This window comes from Erinaceus europaeus, chromosome 3, assembly GCF_950295315.1.
Source record: "Erinaceus europaeus chromosome 3, mEriEur2.1, whole genome shotgun sequence".
NCBI lineage: Eukaryota > Metazoa > Chordata > Mammalia > Eulipotyphla > Erinaceidae > Erinaceus > Erinaceus europaeus.
In genome coordinates this window covers 45,138,642-45,161,567 of record NC_080164.1, presented here as the reverse complement: position 1 = coordinate 45,161,567, position 22,926 = coordinate 45,138,642, and the positions used below count along the sequence as shown (strand labels likewise).

At 39.9% G+C, this 22,926-nt stretch overlaps 1 protein-coding gene across 1 annotated transcript in view; it reads left to right on the top strand.

The window, feature by feature from the left end:
* Positions 1–208: 208 nt before the first annotated feature.
* The window catches only part of ZNF638 (zinc finger protein 638), a 105,897-nt gene continuing 83,179 nt past the window's right edge, over positions 209–22,926 (top strand). The window contains exons 1-2 of the mRNA XM_060187168.1: positions 209–274; positions 19,264–20,758. Of these exons, the coding sequence (XP_060043151.1) occupies positions 19,466–20,758 (1,293 nt within the window). The 5' untranslated portion in view covers positions 209–274; positions 19,264–19,465. The remainder of the gene's footprint in view (positions 275–19,263; positions 20,759–22,926) is intronic.

Below are 22,926 nucleotides of genomic sequence, written 5' to 3'. Positions count from 1 at the left end.
GATAAGGAAACAAAATAGGCAGTCTTGAGCTCTGCTGGGACAGCTCACCTCTCCCGCGCTCTAGAGCGCCTCCCTCCGGAACCAAGTTTCTGGTCCCTTCAGGCCTTAGGCGAGCGCGTCGCTGGCGGTACGCAGGCGCCGGGAGCACCAAGTCCGCACAGGCTTGAGAGGCGCGCATGCGTGCAGCTGTCCGGAGGAGGTGGCTTTTTCAGCGTCGAGACTGGAGCCTGAATGTTGAACTGTGGGGCGCAAATGGGATCCGGCTGCTAGTCGGGTAGGCACAGGCAGGACGGCCGCCTTGTGGGGACTGAGGGACTGGAAAGCAGGAGCCCGGAGCTGGGGCCGGGGGTGGGGGGTCGTGAGCTCTCCTGTGAGAACTGGGCCCTACTATTGTATCTGTGTCGCAGCGGCTGCGCACAAAATGGCGGCGGGCAGACGGTGGGGGCGGAAGGAGGTTGGGGGACCCCCGAGACGGCCCGCGCCCGCGGCCCCGGCTTTGCTGACGCGTCTTTCCGCCCCGGACCCTGGTGCCGGGACCCCCGTCTCGGGAAGAGCCGCCCGCCGCTGCTGTCCTGGGCGGAGGGAGACCAGCCCAGTTGACAAGGCTGTGACGGCCCCTTCCCCAGCGCGCACGGGGCCTGCGCGGGCGGGCGGCGGCGGGGAGGGAGCGGCGGGGACGCAGCGCAGCGCTCCCGCCGGGCCTGCGAGGCGGGCGGCGGAGCCGAGCGGGGCCTGCGGCCGGCGACGCGGTGCGCGCAGTGTCGGGGTGGGGGGGAGGCTTGTGCGGGACGCGTCGGATGTGGGCGCGGGGTGGGGGGAGCAGCCTCCGGCGCCTTCGCCCTTAGGTGTCTGCCTGCCTGTGCTGGTGCGGAAGCTTCGGCGAGTGTCACCTCGTGTGGGGCTTGGAGGCGTCCTAGATGACCGTGCTGGTTCTCCCCAAATCTCCCGGTGGGGTCGTGAATACGGATCGGTGTGTGCGTGCGTGTGTGTTTAAGCTCGGACCCCCGTGTGTGTGTGTGTGTGTGTGTGTGTGTAGCTCGGACCCCCATTCGTGTGTGTGTGTGTGTGTGTGATGTTTAAAGCTCGGACCCCCTTCGTGTGTGTGTTTGTGTGTGTGTAGCTCGGACCCCCGTGTGTGTGTAGCTCGGACCCCATTCGTGTGTGTGTGTGTGTGTGTGTGTTTGTGTGTGTGTAGCTCGGACCCCCATTCGTGTGTGTGTGTGTGTGTGTGTGATGTTTAAAGCTCGGACCCCCTTCGTGTGTGTGTGTGTTTGTGTGTGTGTAGCTCGGACCCCCATTCGTGTGTGTGTGATGTTTAAAGCTCGGACCCCCTTCGTGTGTGTGTGTGTAGCTCGGACCCCTTTCGTGTGTGTGTGTGTGTGTGTTTGTGTGTGTGTAGCTCGGACCCCCATTCGTGTGTGTGTGTGTGTGTGTGTGTGTGTGTGTGATGTTTAAAGCTCGGACCCCCTTCGTGTGTGTGTGTGTGTGTGTGTGTGTGTGTGTGTGTGTAGCTCGGACCCCCATTCGTGTGTGTGTGTGTGTGTGTGTGTGTGAGATGTTTAAAGCTCGGACCCCCTTCGTGTGTGTGTGTGTGTGTGTGTGTGTGTGTGTGTGTAGCTCGGACCCCCATTCGTGTGTGTGTGTGTTGTGTGTGTAGCTCGGACCCCCATTCGTGTGTGTGTGTGTGTGTGTGATGTTTAAAGCTCGGGCCCCACTTCTGTCCCAAGGTAACAGAAGGCTCGCCGTTGTTTCTCGGACCCAGGAGTCCTTTTAAGGACGTGTGAAACCGAGCTTTTGTTGTTGGAGGTAATTGCAATCTATCTGTTCATTGAACTCGGTCGACTGAGCCGGCGAGCTAGCCTGCATTTCTCCCTAACTTGGTTTCGAAGGGGAAATTCTGGTTGCCTGTTACTTTTTTGTCTGTGAACTCCCACAGAGTGCTGGAGAAAAGTTGCTTCTTAGAATCAGAAGACTTGTGTCGATTAAAAATGTTTTTTCTTTTTTTTTTTTTTCTCTTAGCCAGCTTTGGAATAATGCACAAAAACTTTTCCTTTTGTTTCATTTTCCTCGTTTCATTAATTCATTTTTCCAGGGATGCGCCGCTGGTTCATGGTGACAACGAAAATAGATGAACCGGTGACGGATTTTATTTTTTTCTTTTAATCATCAGTTTAGTGAAGTTTACATAGACAATCCATGTATGATATACATCATTTCGGCGATCTTTAAATTTTGTTGCTATCAGACATTCAGGATTTAGTGGGATTATACACTTTTTTTAATTTAACAACATTTCATACATATTTGAATTTCATATTCTTGTATTTACTTTAAAATAATTTGTGGAATTCAAAATTGTGTTGGAACTGAACAGAGAGAGCTGTTAGGAGTCAAAGCAAAAATTCATTAGATTTTACTAACTTATTTGCAAAATGTATTTGCTCCCCACATACATCTATTACCTTAAATGTTAGTTATACCTTTGTTTGGTAAATGTTTGCTTCCTCAATCTGTTAAAATGACAGTGATTGTACCTGTTGCTTGCAATAAATTGTGAGGACTGACCCATGGCATATTGTAGGTGCATGGCACAATATAATAATTTATTTTTGGTATAACTTTCAACCTGTTAGGCAGCATCCCCTGACCCCTTTATATTAGTATGATTGTCCCTGTGGGTTTCCCCCTTTTCATTTGAGATTGAGCTAGGGAGGAGAGACACCACAGTTCTGCTCCATCAGTTTTGAGGTCTCCCCCCATGCCAGTCTGTTCCCCTGTGGTGATGAGGGGCTAAAACCCGGGTCCTCCTGCAGGGTGTGGTGTGAGGTCTACTGCGTGAGCCATCTCTATGCCCCTAATTTGTGCTTTTATGAGCTTTATGTATGCCTCTCTTATAGCACTTAACAAAATAGGTTGTAAATATGGTTGTTATATTTATTTTTCTATCCGTCCCAATGCCTGGACAGCTCATACGTTGAGTGAACGAATTTAGCTGGTAGTTGCCAGGACCTAGATAAGAACACAGGTCTTGGAGTTCAGATCAGGCTATTTTTGTGCTGTATGCTGGTCAAGACTTGAATAAATATCCATATTCTAAAAAACATTTTACATACTAAGACATACATACTATAGGTTTGAGTACCTAGAGTCTTTTTACTGAATGTTGAAATGTTGTTTTTAGTTTCTCCACACTGAAAGTAGTTATGTTAGTGGCTAAAGCCAGAAAAGTGTTTGTATCTAGCTTACTGTTTCATGGCTTCAACTTTATTTACTGTAGTATGAAATTTGTGGCTGAAGATGACGTTGGAAGGAGAATGTAGATATATGGGAACTAAGAGAATAATGGAAAAGAGGGTTGACAAAAATGTGAGGTATTAGAGAATAAGTCACATAGTTATTATAATTGTGAGGAGTAAGAATAACAAGGGGTTTTGTATTGAAAAGAAAGTTCAGGGAATTTTAAGGTACAAGGGTTTGGGGAAATAGGGTAGTGATAGTTCTGTTCCCTCCATGTGTATGTGTGGTGAGGTAGTTAACCAGCTTGTTCAGGATGACATTTTTGGCAAGTAATGAGACCAGAATTAAAATACTGAGTTAAAGTACTGAACATAGACAGATTCTAGTTCTTAATTATGCTATGCTAGTGTTAAATTTTGCTTATGGGAGTTAACAGTTTTTCATGAAATCATTCACTGGCACCTCTCCTAGCAGGGTGGGTATCTTCAGATAAGTGGAAATTTCCCCAAAGATCAGATTATTACAGATTGCACAATGGACTGACTGAGAGCCAATAGTTAGGGAGTGAACATGATGCAGAGGGGTCAAATCCAAAAAAAATTTTTGCTTAGGGCTGATGCTTATTTTATCACTATATGGTAGGTTTCCACCTGTTTCCATTTTTTGATTATAGTTCTTTTTGATTTTTATAATGTAGAAGTTAGTGAAGTTGAACTTATAAAGATTGGACCACTAACTTTTTGAATGAGTTACAGCCCTGGCCAACATGAATCTCTTTTCTTTTTTCCCGTTGCCCCACCCCCAAGACAACAAATTGAATTTTTTGAACTTTATTTTTACCAGAGCACTGGTCAGGTTAAATTTATGGTGGTCCTGGTAACCTTGAAGCCTCAGGCATATGTGTTCATATATAACTATTATGCTGTTTCATCTGCCCTAGTAATGCTTTATTTGGTTTATTTCCTTAAAAAAGGGTATTTTCTTTCATAGTGTATTTAAAATTGATTTAAATTGTTTGATATGTTGCATTCCAATTTACTTATGTATTTTACCAGAGTACTGCTAAATTCTGGCCTCAGTTGTTGCTGAGGCCCAATAATGTTTTTCATAGCAATTTTCCCCCTAATATAGAATCTGTTTAGGATCAGACATTGTATTTAGTTGTCATATCTTAATTATATTTACTCTGAAACAGTTCTATAGCTTTCCTTTGTGGAGCTTACATATTTTAAAAAATATTTATTCCCTTTTGTTGCCCTTGTTTTATTGTTATAGTTATTATTGTTATTGATGTTGTTGTTGTTAGGACAGAGAGAAAGACCGGAGCTTACATTTTTTGAAGAACAAAATCTACTTTCTTTTAACTTTGAAAAAAAAAACATTTTATTTGAACAAAAAATCACTTTTTTGGATTTGTCTGATTACATTCAGATGATGGGTCTTTTGCCCCCCCCCCCCAAAAAAAAAAATCACTTAAAAGCGATGTTGTGTCACCAGGTATCAGATCTGGAGTGGCACAATATATCTATCTTCCAGCTATCCTATGTGTGGAGAAACATTATAAGACCATACAAATGATTAATTCCCATTAAAATTTCTCTCTGGAATATGTATGTGTGTGTGTGTGTGTGTGTGTGTGTGTGTTTTCCCCCTTTTAAGACAATCTTTATTGCTACAAAATGATGATTTTCCAACTTGTCAGTTCCTCATTGTTTAAATGTGTTGACTGATAGGGATTCTGGGAACCCTGATTTGTGATTGGTTTATAACTTACTGTTACTCAGTTTGTTCTTGCTTTTTCTCATTTTGTAGTTATAAAACTTGTCTTCCATAGTGAGAACCCTAGTTCATATCTGGGTACATCTAAGCTGGGTTTATCTAACTTCTTTATTTTTTCTATTTTCCATTTCACCAGCATTCCCAAAACACTTACTTGCTTAACCTTGTGGTAAAGCCAAAGTTATTTCCTTAAATTACTTCACCCATGCATGCCATATAAAGGAAACCACAAAAACTGCTAAAAAAAAAAGGGGGGGGGGTAAGAATTTGTAATATTTCCCTTTTTCTTCCCACTACCAAAACTGGGTACGTAGTTAACTAGTGGGCTCATAAATTACTTGGGTAAGCCCCCCACACACTTTTTTATGATAGGACAGAGAGAAATGTAGAGAGGTGGGGAAAACGGGGAGAGAAAGATAGACACCTGCAGACCTGCTTCACCGCCTGTGAAGCAACTCCCCTGCAGGTGGGGAGCCAGGGGCTCTAACTAGGATCCTTACGCTGGTCCCTGAGCTTTGTGCCACGTGCACTTAACTGGCTGCCCTACCACCCGACTCCCCTATCATTGATTATTAACGGAGTCTAAAAGTCAAAGCTGTAAAATAGGATGTGCTTCATGAAATACTGTTTCATTTTCTTTTAATATTCTCTAGTTATTATCCCCTTATAGATAACCAACTTGTCTGTTATTCTTTTTAAAAAAGTTATTTTATTTATCATTAATTTTTTTGTCAGTATTGTTACTGTTAGGACACAGTATTTGCAACATGACTCCAATGCTTTTGGCGACCACATATTTTTTTCCTTTTTTTGTTTTTCCTTTTCTTGTAGAAACAAAGGGAAACAGAAGGAGAGATAGAGGGAGATTGGAAAGAGACAGAGAGATACCTGCAGCTCTGTTATACTGCAATTGAAGCTTCCCCCCAACAGGTGGGGACTAGGGCTTCAACCTGGGTCCTCCTGTGGTAACATGTGCCCTACCCTTTTGCTTCATTTTCCAGTCCCCTTTGTTATTCTTTCTTTCGTAACCACTATACATACATAGATATATATGTATATCTATGTATGTGTGTGTGTGTGTGTATATATATATATATATATATATATATATATATACACATATATATATCATACTATATGTATTCATTTTTAATTTGTAAGGGCATTTTACATTTTAAGGCATTTGACCATGTATTTTGGTATTCCTAATTACAGATTTTGGAAACCTGTTTGAGGCAGATGAGGATATATTTGCATTCCTAGCAAGAAAAATCACTTATCCCCCAGGACATGTTTGTCCCTGGGGTATCATATCTGGAAAGACATCTTTGCTATTTTATTGACTCTTGCACTTAATGAAGAAAATACAAAAAAGAAGGGGCATGATGGTGGTGCATCTGGTTGAGCACACATGTTAGAGTGCACAAGGACCCAAGTTCAGCCTCCTGGTCCCCACCTGCTGGGGGAAAGCTTTGCAAGTGGTGAAGCAAGACTGCAGGTGTCTCTCTCCCTCTCTGTCACCCCTCCCCCTTCCGTCTTTATTTCTGGCTGTCTCTAATAAAGATGTTTTTAAAAAAGGAACAACCAACTGTCTGGGAGAAGACTACATTTAGACTTGATCTTGGGTATCTTGATCACTTTACCTCTAAATTATATTGCCTTCATTTTGTTTTAGCGTTCATACTTTTTTGTTTATTCCAAAAGTACACTATTAGCAGTATTTGATTTTTTTTTCTTTTTTTTGCCAGCATCCACCACATTTCTTATTTCTAGTTTAATAAAAAATCTCAGTGGAGATTTATTTCAATTTATATGGTTGTATTCTCTTCTTTTTTAAAAAGTTTTTTTTAAAATATTTATTTTCCCTTTTGTTGCCCTTGTTGATTTTTATTGTTGTAGTTATTGTTGTTATTGATGTCACCATTGTTGGATAGGACAGAGGGAAATGGAGAGAGAAGGGGAAGACAGAGAGGAGGAGAGAAAGATAGACACCTGCAGACCTGCTTCATCGCCTGTGAAGCAACTCCCCTGCAGGTGGGAAGCTGGGGGCTCGAACTGGGATCCTTACGTTGGTCTTTGCGCTTCGTCCCCATGTGCACTTAACCCGCTGTGCTACCACCAGACTCCCCGGATTCTCTTCTTTGATGACAGTAACAAAGTAAACAATGTATTACCAATGTACACCACCAGGCAGACACAATTTACTTTATATACATTGTACCCTAGAGACCCATTTATGTATGGATGGTGTATGGTCCTTTACCAAAAGGTCTGATTATAGATACATGCTCTGTTTATCAAAAAAGTTTTTGTCTAGAAATAATTATTCAAACCATTGCTATATGTGGTGTTTAATACATGGTTCTTATAGTTAGTTGTTCTTGGTGTTGTACACCAATCGTTGTAATTCCAAATCAGAAGTGATTTTCTTAGTTTCTTTCAGTTAGCAGTTAGTTTGTGGTACCCTTATGTTACCAAATTTTCTTGCTGTGTTTTTTCTTTTTCTTTGACAGTTTCATTGCAATACTACACTTTTGTCATTTTATTTTATTTTATTTTTATTTGGGTCTTCTCCCTTTTTTATTTTGTGAGGTTTGTCGATTTTGTTCACTCTTTCCTAGAACCAACATTTACTTTAATTGATCTTTTCTACGGTTTTCTTATTTTCAGTGTTATTGATTTCTACCCTAACTTTAGTGATTTCTGTCCTTTTGGTTGCTTTAGGGTTCCTTCGTTCTTCTAGATCTTTAAGATGTGCAATCAGGCTGTTTATTTGTGCTTTTTCTTCGTTTCCTAATGTGTGCTTGTATAGCTATGAACTTCCCTCTCAGTACTGTCTTAGCTGTGTCCCAAATATTTTGATAGCTTGTGTCTTCATTTTCATTGAAGTCTCGAAACATTTTGATTTCTTCTTTTACTTTCTCTTGGACCCAGTAGTTGTTAAGGAGTGTACTGTTAAGCTTTCACATTTGGGGACTATTACTAATCTTTTGTTGATTGTTAAGTGTTAGTTTAATTCCACTGCGGTCTGAGAAGATGCTTGGAATGATTTCAATGCTCTTGAATTGGCTGATGCTGTCTTTGTGGCCTAACATATGATCTATCCTTGAGAATGACCCATGTGGATTTGAGTAAAATGTGTATTCCAGTTTCTTGGGATGAATGACTCTGAAAATGGTCAATAGTTCTAGGTTATCCATATACTCATTTAGCTCCATTATGTCTTTATTGATTATCTGCCTGGATGATCTGTCAAGTTGAGAGAGTGGGGTGTTGAAGTACCCTACTGTGACTATTGCTGTTAATATATTGCTGTAGCTCTTTCAGTAGATGTTTGATGTATTCAGATGGCTTCTCATTGGGTGCATAGATGTTAATAATTGTTAAGTCCTCTTGATTGACTGATCCTCTGAGCATTAAGTAGTGTCCATTCCTATCTTTTTCAATCTTATCTATTTTAAAGTCTATTGTGTCAGATATGAGAATAGCTGTTCTTGCCCTTTTTTGTGGGACATTGGCTTGTATGATAGTTTTCCATCCTTTCACTTTAAGTCTGTTTGTCTTGTTGAGTTAGGTGGGTTTCCTGTAGACAGCATAGTGTTGGGTTGTGTTTTCTGATCTATCTTCCTACTCTGTGTCTTTTAATAGGTGAATTCAGGCCATTGACATTTATTGATATCAAAGATTGAAGATATTTTAGTGCCATTCTTGTAGAATTTTAGAGTGTTCTGCTATATGGCCTATTTATGGTGGTCTGACTGTTTATAGGAGACCTTTCAGAACTTCTTTCAGGGCAGGCTTAGTGATAGTTGATTCCTTCAACTGTTGCTTATCTGAGAAGGTTTTTTTTGCCTCCGTGTAGTCTGAATGACAGTCTATCAGGATACAGTAGTCTTGGCTAAAAGCCTTTCTCATTGAGTACTCAATAGATATCTTGCCATTCTCTTCTGGTCTGTGGTGTTTGTGTGGAGAAGCCTGCTGCTAATCTTTTGGGTTTTCCTCTGTAGGTGACTCTTTGTTTTTCTCTTGCAGCCTTCAGGATCCTTTCTTTATCCTTATTCCTTTCCATTCTAAGTTTGATGTATCGTGGTGTCTTTAAGTCTGGGTTAATTCTGTTTGGGACCCTCTGGGCTTCTTGAACCTTTCTGTCTTTGATGTTGTCTAGACTAGAGAAGTTCTTGGCTATTATGTCCTGAGGAATGCTATCTTCCCCTCCCTCTCTTTTTTCCTCTGGTAAACCAATAATGCGTATATTGTTTCTTTGAAGTCATCCCATAGGTTTCTCTTGTGGTTTTCAGTATCTTTTAATATCTTTTTGAGATCTCTGACTTCTTTTTTAGTTGTTTTTAATTCATCCTTGATCTTGCTCATTCTGTCTTTAGCCTCATTGATTCTATTCTCTCTTCCCTCTACTGTTTTCTGGAGTTCATCTATTTTGTTCCCCTGTTCTGATACTGTTTTATCTTGTCCAGCTAGTTGTATTCTTCTGTTTCAGCTTTCAGTTTTGTAATAACCTTGAGGTAATTAGTGTTTTCTTCCAGAGTCTCATTTGTTGTTTCTGCATTTCTGAGGACAATTCTTTCAAAATCTTTACTCACTCCTGTGATTATTTCCTTAACTAGTATTTGGATGCTGACCTCTTTATTTTGTGCTTCACCCTTTGGGGGGCTTTTAGATGGACTCTTGTCCTGGTTCATTTCTTCAATATTTCTTCTTGTTGGTTTAACCATTTTATATATTATGTTATGAGGTTCCTCTCTCAGTACTTTCAAATTACTGATTACTATTTCCTGGATTGACTTGTGTCTAAGGTTGTTAAAGGGTACACAGTTGTGGAAGTTAACAGTTGTTTCAATAGTATTTTAATCCCTGATTTGGAGCTCAGTGGCTTAAAAGCCTCTTTTGTTCTTTTTCTTCCCTGTAGGCTATGGGAGCCTGAGGGCTTTTAAACTATAAGTAGACTTCTTTGCTTAATCACTTACTCCTGACCAAGATATAAATCCGGGTGTGGCAGAGATAATCCAGTGGTTATGCAAAGAGACTTTCACAGCCCCACTGATCCGCCACTGAGGTTTCCTGGTTAGTTCTTCTCCTGAGTTTCCTGGTTAGTTCTCTGTCCCCTGGTTGTCAGCACAGGGCCTCCCTGTCGCTGCTTCAGATTCTGAGGGCAGTAGCAATGGAGACTCAGACTTGTACTTGGTGAGTCTCTGGGGAGTCCTCTCCTCCCTTAAGCTGTCCCCTTGTTGGTGAAACAGACTGGAGGTGGTGTCTCAACTAATAAAACTGCCAGACTGTTACCAGCCACTTAATCTCTCCCTAGGCTCCTCTCTGTCCACCAGCCACACGTGTTTGCACTCACTGGTGATTTGTTGGGTTCCTGAAGTTGTTCCAATCCTGTCTTGTTTCGGTCCCAGGTAGTCTCTTTTGGTATTCCTAGTTGATCTGGGAGAGGAGAGGAGCAGAGAAAATCTGCTGCTGCTCGTAGCCCCGCCTCTGGAAGTCTCCTCATATTAGTTTTTGTGATAAGACTATGCTCTTTTATTTACTGACTACTGGAAAATTTTCATTCTTGGGTGTGAAAGTGTGGAAATATATATATATATATTCTGAGATAACTTTTTAATAAAGCTGTATTAAATGGTTATTTGCCTAGAAAAAAATGTTGGTTTTCTCCTTGTAAGATTATAGAAAAAAAAATTTTTTTTGTACTCCATGTGGATGATTTCTTTTGAAGGAGAGGTTAATGAACACCTATAATCCCCCGCTGCCCCCCCCTTTTTTTGTCTTATATACTTATAAGGGAAAAGGAGAAAAGGAGAGATACCATAAGTTCTCTTTAGTTCTGTCCATAGTTTTCCCATGTAGTGCTAGAGACTGAGCCCAGGGCCTCAAACAACATAGGGCTTGTATTCTCCTCCTGAGTGATCTCCTGGTCCCCACCTAGTACCTTACCCCCTTTTTTCTTTTTAAAGATTTATTTGTTAGCGAGAATGAGAGAGGTAGGGGGCCAGTGCCCTCACCACTTAAGTGCACATGGTACTGTGTGAAAGGACCTGCGCAGGGATCCAGGTTCAGGGCTTCGCTGTCCACCTGCAGCAGGGACACTTCACAAGTGGTGGAGAAGGTTTGCAGGTGTCTTTCTCTCTCCCTATCTCCCCCTCCTCTCAATTTTTCTCTGCTCTACTCAATTAAAAATGAGGGGGAAAAGAAAGCAAATGAAGAAAGAAAGAAAGAGTTACAGGGAGTAATAGATTTGTAGTGTTGGCACCCAGCACCAGTGGTAATCCTGGAGGGGGAAAATAAAAGAGAACAGAGTATTATTACTTAGGCACATACAGTGTTGGGGATTGAACTTAAGACTCCTTGCTTGAGAGTCTAGCAGTATCCACTGAGCCACCTTCCACACTATCCCACCTAGTACTTTTTTTTCTGCTCCACACATTGCTTTGATGCTTTTTCTCTAAGACATTGATTCTAATTCCTCCTATACTTTTTATAACTAGGAAAGGCATAACTCTAAAATAAACTCACAGGTTGTATTATTGAGAATACAGCATGTAAACAATACTGAGTTTTATGTTCTAATGAGAGAGATACAGAGAGAAAGATGCAGAGAGATACCAGAGCACTGCACAGCTCTGGCTGATGGTAGTGCTGAGGATTGAACCTGGGACCTCAGACCCTCAGGCATGAATGTCATTTTGCATAACCCAAATGAGGTTTGATATAACTGTTTTCATGTTTCAGGGCTTACAGTTTCCCAGGTCTAGTGGAATGTTACTGCTTTCTTAGGGGAACCTCTGAGTTCTCCCCAATGTAAAAGCTTTCTTATGGGAGTCCCTGATAAGCTTCTGAATGCTGAATTTATCACCTGTAGTTTCTGTGAAGAATCAGAAGGATCCAGAGGACCAGGCAAGATGGATTTTATCAGGAGAAAACAAAACAAAAAAGGTACACATGCAGTGTGTACCACAAACTGTGGCCCCAGCTTCCCAGGGCCAAGTTATTTTAATTTCTTGAGAGGCTTAAGTGGGAACAGGTCAGCCCCTCTGCTGTTGGTCCCACAAGATGTCTTGCTTGTAATGGCCTCAGGGCACTCCCTTCTCCTAGAGCCTCTTGACTACAGGGTGCACATATTATGAATTTAAACCATTTAAATATAGAACCATTATAATCTGGTTGGTGTTAGGTTTTTTTTTTTTTATATATGTATGTATATTTTGTTTGTTTTACCAGAGCACTGTTCTTCCCTGGTTTATGGTGGTGCCAGGAATTGAACCTGAGACTTTTGAGCCTCAGGCATGAGTCTTTTTTGCATAATCATTATGCTGTCTACCCCTGCCCAGTTTTTTAGATGTGTTTACCAGTGTCTGTGAGGAAAATTAAGGCAGTCCTTCTTCCTGAAGTACTACATCAAACTAACCTGATAGGGTGAGGGAGATAGCCAGAGCTGGACAGTACTCTGGTAAACAAATAGGCAAGCAAACAACAACCACCAACTTACATGATAGTGGATATCTAAGAAATACCTCATAGAATTTAATGGTATTTTTTAATCCATCAAACTTAATTTTCCCTGCCTGCTTGAGGAACTAAGTTTTTACTAGTGTTTCTAAAGGATTTACTTTTAATGCTTTCTTAAAAATACAGTCATGTGGCTGAATGGTGGCGCACCTGGTTGGGCGCACATGTTACAGTGCACAAGGACCCAGGTTCGAGCCCCTAGTCCCTACCTGCAGGGGGGAAGCTTCACAAGTGGTGAAGCAGTGCTGCAAGTGTCTCTCTGTCTCTCACCCTCTCTATCCCTCCTTTCCCTCTTGATTTCTGTCTCTATCCAATAAATAAATAAAGATAATTAAAAAAAATACAGTCATGGAGGGGCCAGACAGTGAGTGGCACACTTGGTTGAATGCACATGAATGTTACCATGAACAAGAACCTCAGGTTCAAGCTCTCCAGCTCTCATCTGCAGGGGACCAGTTTCATGAGCTCTGAAGCAGTGCTTTAGGTCTTGGTGGTCTTGGTGTCTCTCTCTCTCCTATCCAATATAAGAAAAATAAAAAGTCAATTAAACCAAAGAAATTAAAAAATAATAATAATCCTGTAATGCATGTGTTTTACTGCTGAGCCATACATCTTTGGTCACCTCTAAAGGAATTTTTCTTATTTTATTTTATTTTGTTGCCCTGGCCTGGGAGTGAGAGTTTGAAACCAGGACACTGTACTTGGTAACATGTGCACACAACTGGGTGCACTACCTCCTGGCCTCCTTGACTCTTAATTATTTTTTACCAGGGCACTGATCAGCTCTGGTTTATGGTGGTACAGGGATTGAACTTGGATTCTCAGGCTTGAGAGTTACTTTTCATAACCATTATGTTATCTACCCCCACCCTTAAAGTTTTTTTTAATGGCATAACCTAATTCTTAATCAAATATTTATCACAGACTTGATCTTTATATGATTAGGCATAATTTGTTCTTTTCATAATTTTTAGATCAAACTGTAGAATGAAATGTGAAAGACATGGAAATATGAAACTTCTATAATTAATACAAAAGCAGATGGTAAAGAAGGGTATAGAGAATAAATTGAAATAAGAATTTTATTGATTTAATTGTTGGAAAAGCCATGACACAGTTTTGCATAGAAAAATACATCACACTGATTTGAAGGGATATATGCACCCCCATGTTCAGAGTGGCTTCACTTCATTCACAATAGCAAAAACTTGAAATAGCCAAAATGCCCTTCGACAGATGACTGGATAAAAAAGTTATGGAACGTATACTCAATGGAGTATTACTCAGCAAGAAAAAGATTATATTGTGTCCTTTGGGGGTAAAGTGAATGGAATTGGAGATTATGCTTAGTGAAGCAAATGAGGAGGTGAAGACAACAACAGAACGGTTTCACTCATATGCAGAATATAGAAAATAGAACATACAAATGAGAAAAAAATATCGAAACCTATATCTAGGATTATGGGAGAACTACAGTGGTTATCTATGGGGTGGGGGTGGGGACACAGACCTTTGGTGATAGAGTGGTGAGGGGAAAAAAAGGAAAAAATGTAATGACTTTTCTGACAGCCCAGATATTTTAAAAATAAACTGTCCCCCCTCAGGATTTATTTATTTTATCAGAGAGAACAGAGCACACTACTCCTTCATATGTGGCTCTAGGGATCAAATCTGGGACCTCACAAGTGTAAAGCATACACTGTACTTACTGAACCAACTCTATAGCTGTGAAAATGAGATTTTAGTGTTACATCTCACCTTTTCTGTCTCATACTTTCTATCTGGAAAAAGGGAAAAAAAAATCTATTGAGGTGGTGCGCCTGTTTGAGCACACATGCTACAATGCACAAGCACCCAGGTTCAAGCCCCTGGTCCCCACCTGCAGGGGGAAAGCTTCACGAGTGGTGAAGCAGGGCTGCAGGTGTCTCTCTGTCTCTCTATATCCAATAAATAAATAAAGATAGTTAAAAAGAAATCAATTGGGAATGGTAGAATCATACAGGCATAAAGCCCCAGTGAATCCCTATATAAGATTACTTAATTTTTTTTCTTGACCTTTGAAGATACATTATCTGGCACACAGATTGTCCCGTAGCTTTTTTTTAATGTAGTTGTCATGTCTCACAAATTTTCAACAGTGTGTTTTATGTTAATTCACGAACCACCACATCATTGTAATGGGATAGAAGTAGAGCCTACTTGAACACATGTAATCTTTTATATATATTTCCTTTCTTTATGTTTTGGATTATGTTGCCTGAAACACTGCAAAAGTTAGAAGTGGTGTGGCAGCATAAGAAGATGTTCATAGCTCATAAACAGAAGTTGAGAAGAACAGAAAGGGAAACTTAAAACACAATCTGACTGAGTTTGGTATATTGCACCAAAATAATAATCTCTGGTTAGAGGCTAAGGGTAGAAGTTCAGCTTCACTGGGGTGGCGGGAGGAGAAGGGCGTAGATACAAAGACCTTTGGTGGCGGGAATGGTGTTGACTTAAGTAAAGATGTTTAATTTTATATACTAATAGGTTCCTGTTTGAAAGTCTTAATAAATAAAAGCTAAAGTGAAGTAAAACACTCTAGACTTAGTCTCAGTTTTGTTAGTTGTTGCCCTCCCCCCAAAGTGTGGATAAGTGAAGTTTTGGTTTAATATTCCAAGGAATAAAGCCTTATGTTCTCAGAAAGGTGCTCGTGTGTTTGGGGATGTGGTGAAGTGCAGGCCTTGCATGGATGTATCCCAAGTTCTTTCTCCAACATCACATATGTCAGAATGAGACTCTAGTTTCTCTTATAAATTACTCTTCAGCCGGGGAGAGGGGGGAGTCTGTGAGAAGATAACTATTGTAAGAGTGACATTTGTTTATAATGGTGAATTTTGTAATGTATGCATGTCAAGAGAGAATCTAACTTTCAGATAGCAGGTTCTAGAATCAGAATGGTTAATAAATAGCTATGACTCAGTGGGGTAGTGTGAGGGCAGGTAGAACTCTCTGGGAGAACTAGAGATGCTAATATTCTTCCCTTCAGTGTGTTAAATTTTACCATGGAGCTAATCTTAGAAAGTCTTGTGTGATTTTGTTAAAACTTTCTGCTCATTGGTAATTGAAATTTCTTAGAGGAAGTCTTCTTAATCTCTTTTTGCATATTTGCTGTTCTGTGAGAGAGACTGGTTTCTTTCCAGGGCTGATAACTCAGTGACCACACACAGATATATAAATGCCAGTTGTGAGAATATAGAAGTAATTCTGTCCTAATTGGCAAGCTGCTGTTGCCCCAATAGTAGATTCCCATTTCCCCAACTCCTAGTTCCTCCTTGAGGATTGCTACAACAACTGTACTGTAGAATCTTAATGTGAGGGTGTTGGTGGAAAGAGAGGCATCAGGATTCCGCTTATACTGTTCTGATTGTTAATTGCTTGCTCATTATCAATTATTGAATATTTCAAATATCCCTTCTGGGTATAATCATAAGGGAAATTCAAGCTTGGCAAGTGCAAAATGAAAAAAATCAACAAACTGTGTGTGTGTGTGTGTGTGTATGTATGTGTGTGTGTGTGTGTGTGTGTGTGTGACTAGCATATCACAAAGTATATGATTTACCTTTAAATATCCATTCTGGGTATAATCATAAGGGGAATTCAAGCTTGACAAGTGCAAAGTAAAAAAATAAAAAGCAACAAACTCTGTGTGTGTATATCAGACTAACACATCACAAAGTATATGATTTACCTTTTAAAAAAGTATATGATTTACCTTTAAAAAAAACTTGCAGGCGGTGCTGGGTGGTGGTGTACTTGGTTAAGTGCACATGTTGCAATGCACAGGGACCCACGTTTGGGCCCCCGCTCTCCACCTGCAGGGGGAAAGCCATTTGAGAGTGGTGAAGCAGTGTTGCAGGTGTCTCCCCATCTCTCTCCCTGTCTCTGCTTTCCCTCTTGATTTCTGACTGTCTCTAGCCAATAAATTAATAAAGAAAATTAAAAAATGAAAACTTAAAAAAGAATTAATATTTAAAAAAACTTGCAGTGGGCTTGGTGGTGGTACACCTGGTAGAGTACAAATAGTATTATGTGCAAGGACCTGGGTTTAATTGCCCCCCCCCCAAGCCTCCACATGCAAGAGAAGCTTCATGAGTGGTGAAGCAATGCTGTGTCTTTTCTATCTCCTCTTTCCCTCTTAATTTCTTTCTGTCTCTGTGCTAAATAAATACATTTTATTTATATGAGCTTACTATGCAGATAATTTTTGTTCATAATTTTATCTGGCAATTACATGACTGACAGAAATTTGCTTCTAATTCTTGTTATGGGGAGAAATAGTATCTAGAAGCACATGTCTCTTAAATTTGAGAGATGGATGAAATGTACAAAGTTTGAAAAACGATGCCATACTGCTTATGTAAGCAATAACTGTGTTTAAAAATTGAGTAAAGGGGAGTCGGGCTGTAGCGCAGCGGGTTAAGCGCAGGTGGCGCAAAGCACAAGGACCGGCATAAGGATCCCGGTTCGAACCCTGGCTCCCCACCTGCAGGGGAGTCGCTTCACAGGCGGTGAAGCAGGTCTGCAGGTGTCTATCTTTCTCTCCTCCTCTCTGTCTTTCCCTCCTCTCTCCATTTCTCTCTGTCCTATCCAACAATGACGACAACAACAATAATAACTACAACAATAAAACAACAAGGGCAACAAAAGGGAATAAATAAATAAAATAAAATATTTTAAAAAAAGTTTTAATAAAAAAAATTGAGTAAAGAAACTAGATTGTTGAAAAAGACTTCACATGAGCACATAAAAAAAGATAGTAAAAGTTTGATTTCCCAAATATCACAAGCAATCAGCGTTTATTGGGGGTGCTGGTGGTGGTGGTGCACCCAGTAAAACCCACATGTTACCATACTAGAACCTGGTTTAACACCCTCACCTCCAGGGGGGAAGCTGTACAAGCAGTGAAGCAGTTCTGCAGGTGTGCATCTCACCCCTTCTCTCACTCCCCCTATCTCTCTTACCTTCTCTGGAAAAGAAAGAAAAAAAAGGTAGGGTGGGGACAGACCACCTGAAGCAGTGGAATCTACATGTAGAGGATAAAACCATGGTGGTAAAGAATAGAATAGAATCAATGTTTGTTGGGAGACTTACTCTTCATCTGGGTAGAGAAGAAAAGTTTAATAGAGGCTGACCTTGGAGGATGTGTCAAGTCTAAGGGTAAAGTTGTTTTGACTAGAGGAGATGAAGGGTGGTGAGAACAGAAGAATAAATATATAGCTGGCATAAGTACATGGTGATTGACTGGATTGGACTTGAACATAAGAAGGAACTAACATTTGGATTTTTGCATAGAGGATTGATGCAGTAAAAATGTTCTTTTGTAAAGACTAAATGTGATAACAGTATATAAGATGGTTGGATGGAAGAATGTAAATCAGATAAAGCTCACTTCTCAGCCACATTAATTTTCACTAAAATATGTAAATGAAAAACTAAAGTGTAGTTGTGGATGAAATTGTAGCTTGAGCCCAAGAATAATGACCATTTAATAGGATCCATGGCTTGGACTTCAGTTGTAGACTTGGATGCTTTGGTACCTTACATCTCAAGAACTCACATTTCTTACTCTGGATGGTATGAAGATGAGGACTTGATAGAAGGCACATGGATAATCTGCTTGCCTACTTTTGAAACTGGTACAGGAAAGGCTAACATTATGACTGCTGTCCAGGGTTCTGAATGGTAGCTAAAAATACTGTTTCTCTGAGAAGTGGGTTGGGATTCAATTATGCTGCGTTTTACTCTGATGGGTTGGGTGAGCAGCAACCAGTTTTAACTAATACTGTAAGATAATACATCTTTGAATGATTAAGAGCATGAATTATGGAATTGAATTACCTTGTGTGCAAATTTCTGATTGTTTGCTACCTCTGTAGGTTATTTAACCTCCTTTCTTTAGTGGCTTTATAAAATTGTATTTGGGTTGTGGGAATTAAGTCAGTTTTGGTTTTTTTTTGCAAGTTCAAGCCATAGGCAGATGGACAGTGCTTTGTGAAATTAATCATTGTTATTATTCAGTTACTTATCTATTTTCACCCTAAGTAGGGAATCTATGAGGATAGTGACTGTCTTGTTACACCGTATGTTGTATGTTATCAGTTTGATGCTATTGTGCAATGCTTTGTCAGACTTTGTAATCAAATTATTGTCCAGTTTTCATTTTAAATAAATAGCTCTTTGACAACCTAAAGATAATTCCATTTTCATATAGAATTTGCTACATGTCATTTCGAGGACTATTGTCTTGGAAAAATGTAAAATTTTAGGTCTACAATTTTATTTTCATTGTACATTTGATGATACATATTAAGTGTATGTACTTTCTAAGTGTTCTGCCCGTTTTTCCAGTGTTAAAGTGTGAAATTAATCCCCAAATGTTTTTTTTTTCCCAAGATATCTAAAAGGCATTTTAATTACTGTTCAAAACCTAGGACAACACTCAGTTGCAACACAGTATATGTAAACTCTGGCTTGAAGAGAGGTTTGTGTTTTGAATTTGGGGAAAAAGAGAAGAGTTTGTTTTGGGGAAATTTTTAAATCCTTGTAAGCACTTACTAAAATTATATGAATTGCAAAATAGTTTCGTGGCTTTGTTTCAAAATGTTTTACACTCGCTGTAGAACCCACATCATGAAGTCGTTTGAGTAAAAAATGATCTAATATTTGTGTTTTAACTTTCAGCTTTGTGTTATTCTTGGAAAATTTCGCACCACTTGTGAATTCCTTGAGCCTGGGCATTGCAAACCCACTTCTGTTGGGCCCACCTCCTTTGCACTTTGCTCAGATTAAGACTCAGTTGGCGCTTCAGCAGCTGAATGCCGTTGCCTCACATAGTTCAGCACCACCTTACACTTTATTAAATCAGGCTTTTTTGAAAGTAGCCATGTCGAGACCCAGGTTTAATCCTCGGGGGAACTTTCCACTTCAGAGGCCACGAGCACCTAACCCTTCTGGGATAAGGCCTCCAGGACCATTTATGAGGCCTGGATCTGTGGGTCTTCCAAGATTTTACCCAGCAGGGAGAGCCCGTGGAATTCCACCCAGATTTGCTGGCCATGAATCTTATCAGAACATAGGACCCCAGAGAATGAATGTTCAGGTAACACAACATCGAACTGATCCAAGATTGACCAAAGAAAAACTGGATTTTCATGAAGCACAAAAGAAGGCAAAGCCTCATGGTAGCCGGTGGGATGACGAGTCTCATTTGTCTACACCAGTGGGAGTGAAACAAAGTGTGATAACACAAGTTACAGAGCAGAATCCAAAAGTCCAGAGTCGTTACACAAAAGAGAGTGCCTCAAGTATCTTAGCAAGTTTTGGATTATCTAATGAAGACTTAGAAGAACTCAGTCGCTATCCTGATGAACAACTGACTCCTGAAAATATGCCATTAATTTTAAGGGATATAAGAATGCGAAAAATGGGGCGCCGGTTGCCTAATTTACCTTCTCAGAGCAGAAATAAGGAAACACTTGGTAGTGGGGCAGTTTCAAGTAATGTGATTGATTATGGGCATGCAAGCAAATACGGATACACAGAAGATCCACTTGAAGTATGTATTTATGATCCTGAAATTCCAACAGATGAGGTCAAGAATGAATTTCGGTCACAGAACATTCGTGCATCTGTTCCCACTCCAAATGTGATATGTAACTCTATGTTTCCTGTTGAAGATGTGTTTCCAAAGTTGGACTTTGCTGGTGAGTCCTCCAATAATCAGCCCTTTTTCCCAGTGGAGAGTGGAACGAAGATGGCAGTCCTACGCATTTCAAGAGGAAAGTCAGTCCTTGAACCTGTAAAATCTGTCAGTCAACCCATTAACCAGTCAGTTAACCAGACAATGAGTCAATCTCTGATTCCTCCTCCTGTGAACCAGCGACCATATTCATCGGAATTAATTTCAGCTGTAAGTCAACGTGAGCAAATACCACATGAACCTGGGATTAATTCATCGGGAGGGAGTAAAAAGAATTACCATTCAGAGATTGACATTCCCATTCGGTCTCCCTTTGGGATTGTGAAAGCATCATGGTTACCAAAGTTTTCACATACTGACACCCAGAAGATGAAAAGACTTCCTACTCCTTCTATGATGAATGATTATTATGCTGCATCTCCAAGAATATTTCCACATTTGTGTTCTCTGTGTAACGTAGAATGTAGTCATTTGAAGGTGAGTGTTTTTAAAGATCACTGTGTAATGATACTCAGCGCCCAAGTTTCATCTAAATTGTGATGTGTATACTTGTATTAAATAGGATTTAAGAAAATGGCAGATAATTTAATTTTGATTGTAATATCATTTAGTTCTATCTGTTAGTCTTGGCCTAGGTGCTGTGACTGGGCACAACACATGACTGTCTACTTATTTTGAATTTTAATTAGTTATTTCAGAAAATTTATGCAACATAAGATTTATATAACACAAACTGTATACTAATGACTCATGAGTCACCTTTATCTAAATAAGAGAAACTTACTATAAAAGTGTAAAAGTCTAGGGTGCCAGTTAAGTGATGGCTCATTTGATAGAGCTCACACTTTATTATATGCAAGGATCTGGTTGCAAGCCCCCAACCACCAGATAGAAGCACCTGTATGGGGAAGTGTCTCTCTTTATCCCTCTCTGTCTCAACCTCTATCTTAAAAAAGTTTAAAAGAGAAAAGGAGTTCACTGGAAATCATGCAGGCTCAGAGCTCCAGTGCTAATCCACATGACAAGCATATGTATTATATATAAATTGAAATAAAGCATCTGTAATGTACACTTTTAAAGAGCTATTATATTGCAGCCAATGTTACTTTAAATATTTTCCAACTATCTGCACTAGGAGTTTTACTATTTTGTAAAAAAGAGATTTCTAAGATAATACATAGTGAAACTGAAAATGATTCGGGGGCCAGCTATAAACTCAGAGACTAGAGTATAAAATGATAACAATTTAGAGAGAAAATTTTTTTGAAATAGGGAAGCCTTGGGCACTGTAGTTAGTGGTTAATATATTTAGAAGGAAGTGTTTTATATAGATTCTGAATATAATCTTGAATATACTGTTTTAAAGCAATTGGTGAATTCGAGTAATGATAACACATGATAAACAAATACGTTTCATCTACTTAGAAATGTGTGAAAAAAAATCTGTGAAGGTTGCTGCTTCCATTTACTAATGTAATCTGAAGATTGATATTTAGTGGCCAGGAAGGAATGTAATTCCTGTGGTAACAAGCTGTGACTCCAAGTCATGACATTGGTTGTATACTTTGAATAGACTTAACTTTTCTAGTCATTTTTCCCCCCATCTAGTGCTGTCCTTTTGACTTTCTGTGACTTCCTCACTAGCTTGTAGCATACAAAAACCATATCTAGAATTGATGTATCAATTTTTTCATTTTATTGGGGGATTAATGGTTTATAGTACAGTTATTGGCACATAGGTATAGTATCTCATCTCATGATAGGTGTCTTCAGAACGATGTTTTTATCTTAAGTTTACCACCAATAAAGGAGAGTAGCATTCTACCTGACTTCAGCCAGATTGTATTAAGTTCTGATAAAATAATAATAGTTGTCTCAACTTGTCAAAGGGGGCTAACAAAGTCTTGAAATAGCTCAGAACTATTCATAGAACTTATATATTTCTTTTACTAGAGCACTGCTCAGCTCTGGTTTTTAGTGGTGGTGGTGCTTGAACCTAGGACTTTGGAGCTTCAGGTGTGAAGAGTCTCTTTGCCCCACTATTATATTATCTACTCCCATGCTTTACTTAAACTCAACGATTAATACTGATCACAGTATTTTAGTGGTTCTCTCTTCCTTTGGATGAACTGTCTATATTGTCTATCTTTTTTATTTTGAGTTTAAGAAAATATAAAAGATTATTTATTTTAAGAGAAAGGACCTTATGCATGCACATCCTGTGTACTCTTGATTAACCACCTATCCAGACACAAGAAAAAGATCAATTTTTTACTTTTACTCATAAAGTATTTACTGATTATTAGTCTTTTAATTTTTGTGCTGGGGGACGGGTGAACTCAGGGCCTCATATATATACTTTTATCACTGAACACCTCCAACCTGATTACCAGTGATATTAGGTGCCAGGTTAGAAATGACAAACTACAGGTGGCATAAAGCGCAGGAATCAGTGTAAGGATCCCTGTTCGAGCCCCCAGCTCCCCACCTGCAGGGAAGTCACTTCATAAGTGGTGAAGCAGGTCTGCAGGTGTCTTTCTCTCCCCCTCTCTGTCTTCCCCTCCTCTCTCTATTTCTCTCTGTCCTATCCAACAACGATAATAACTGCAACAATAAACAAGGGCAACAAAAGGGAATAAAGTAAT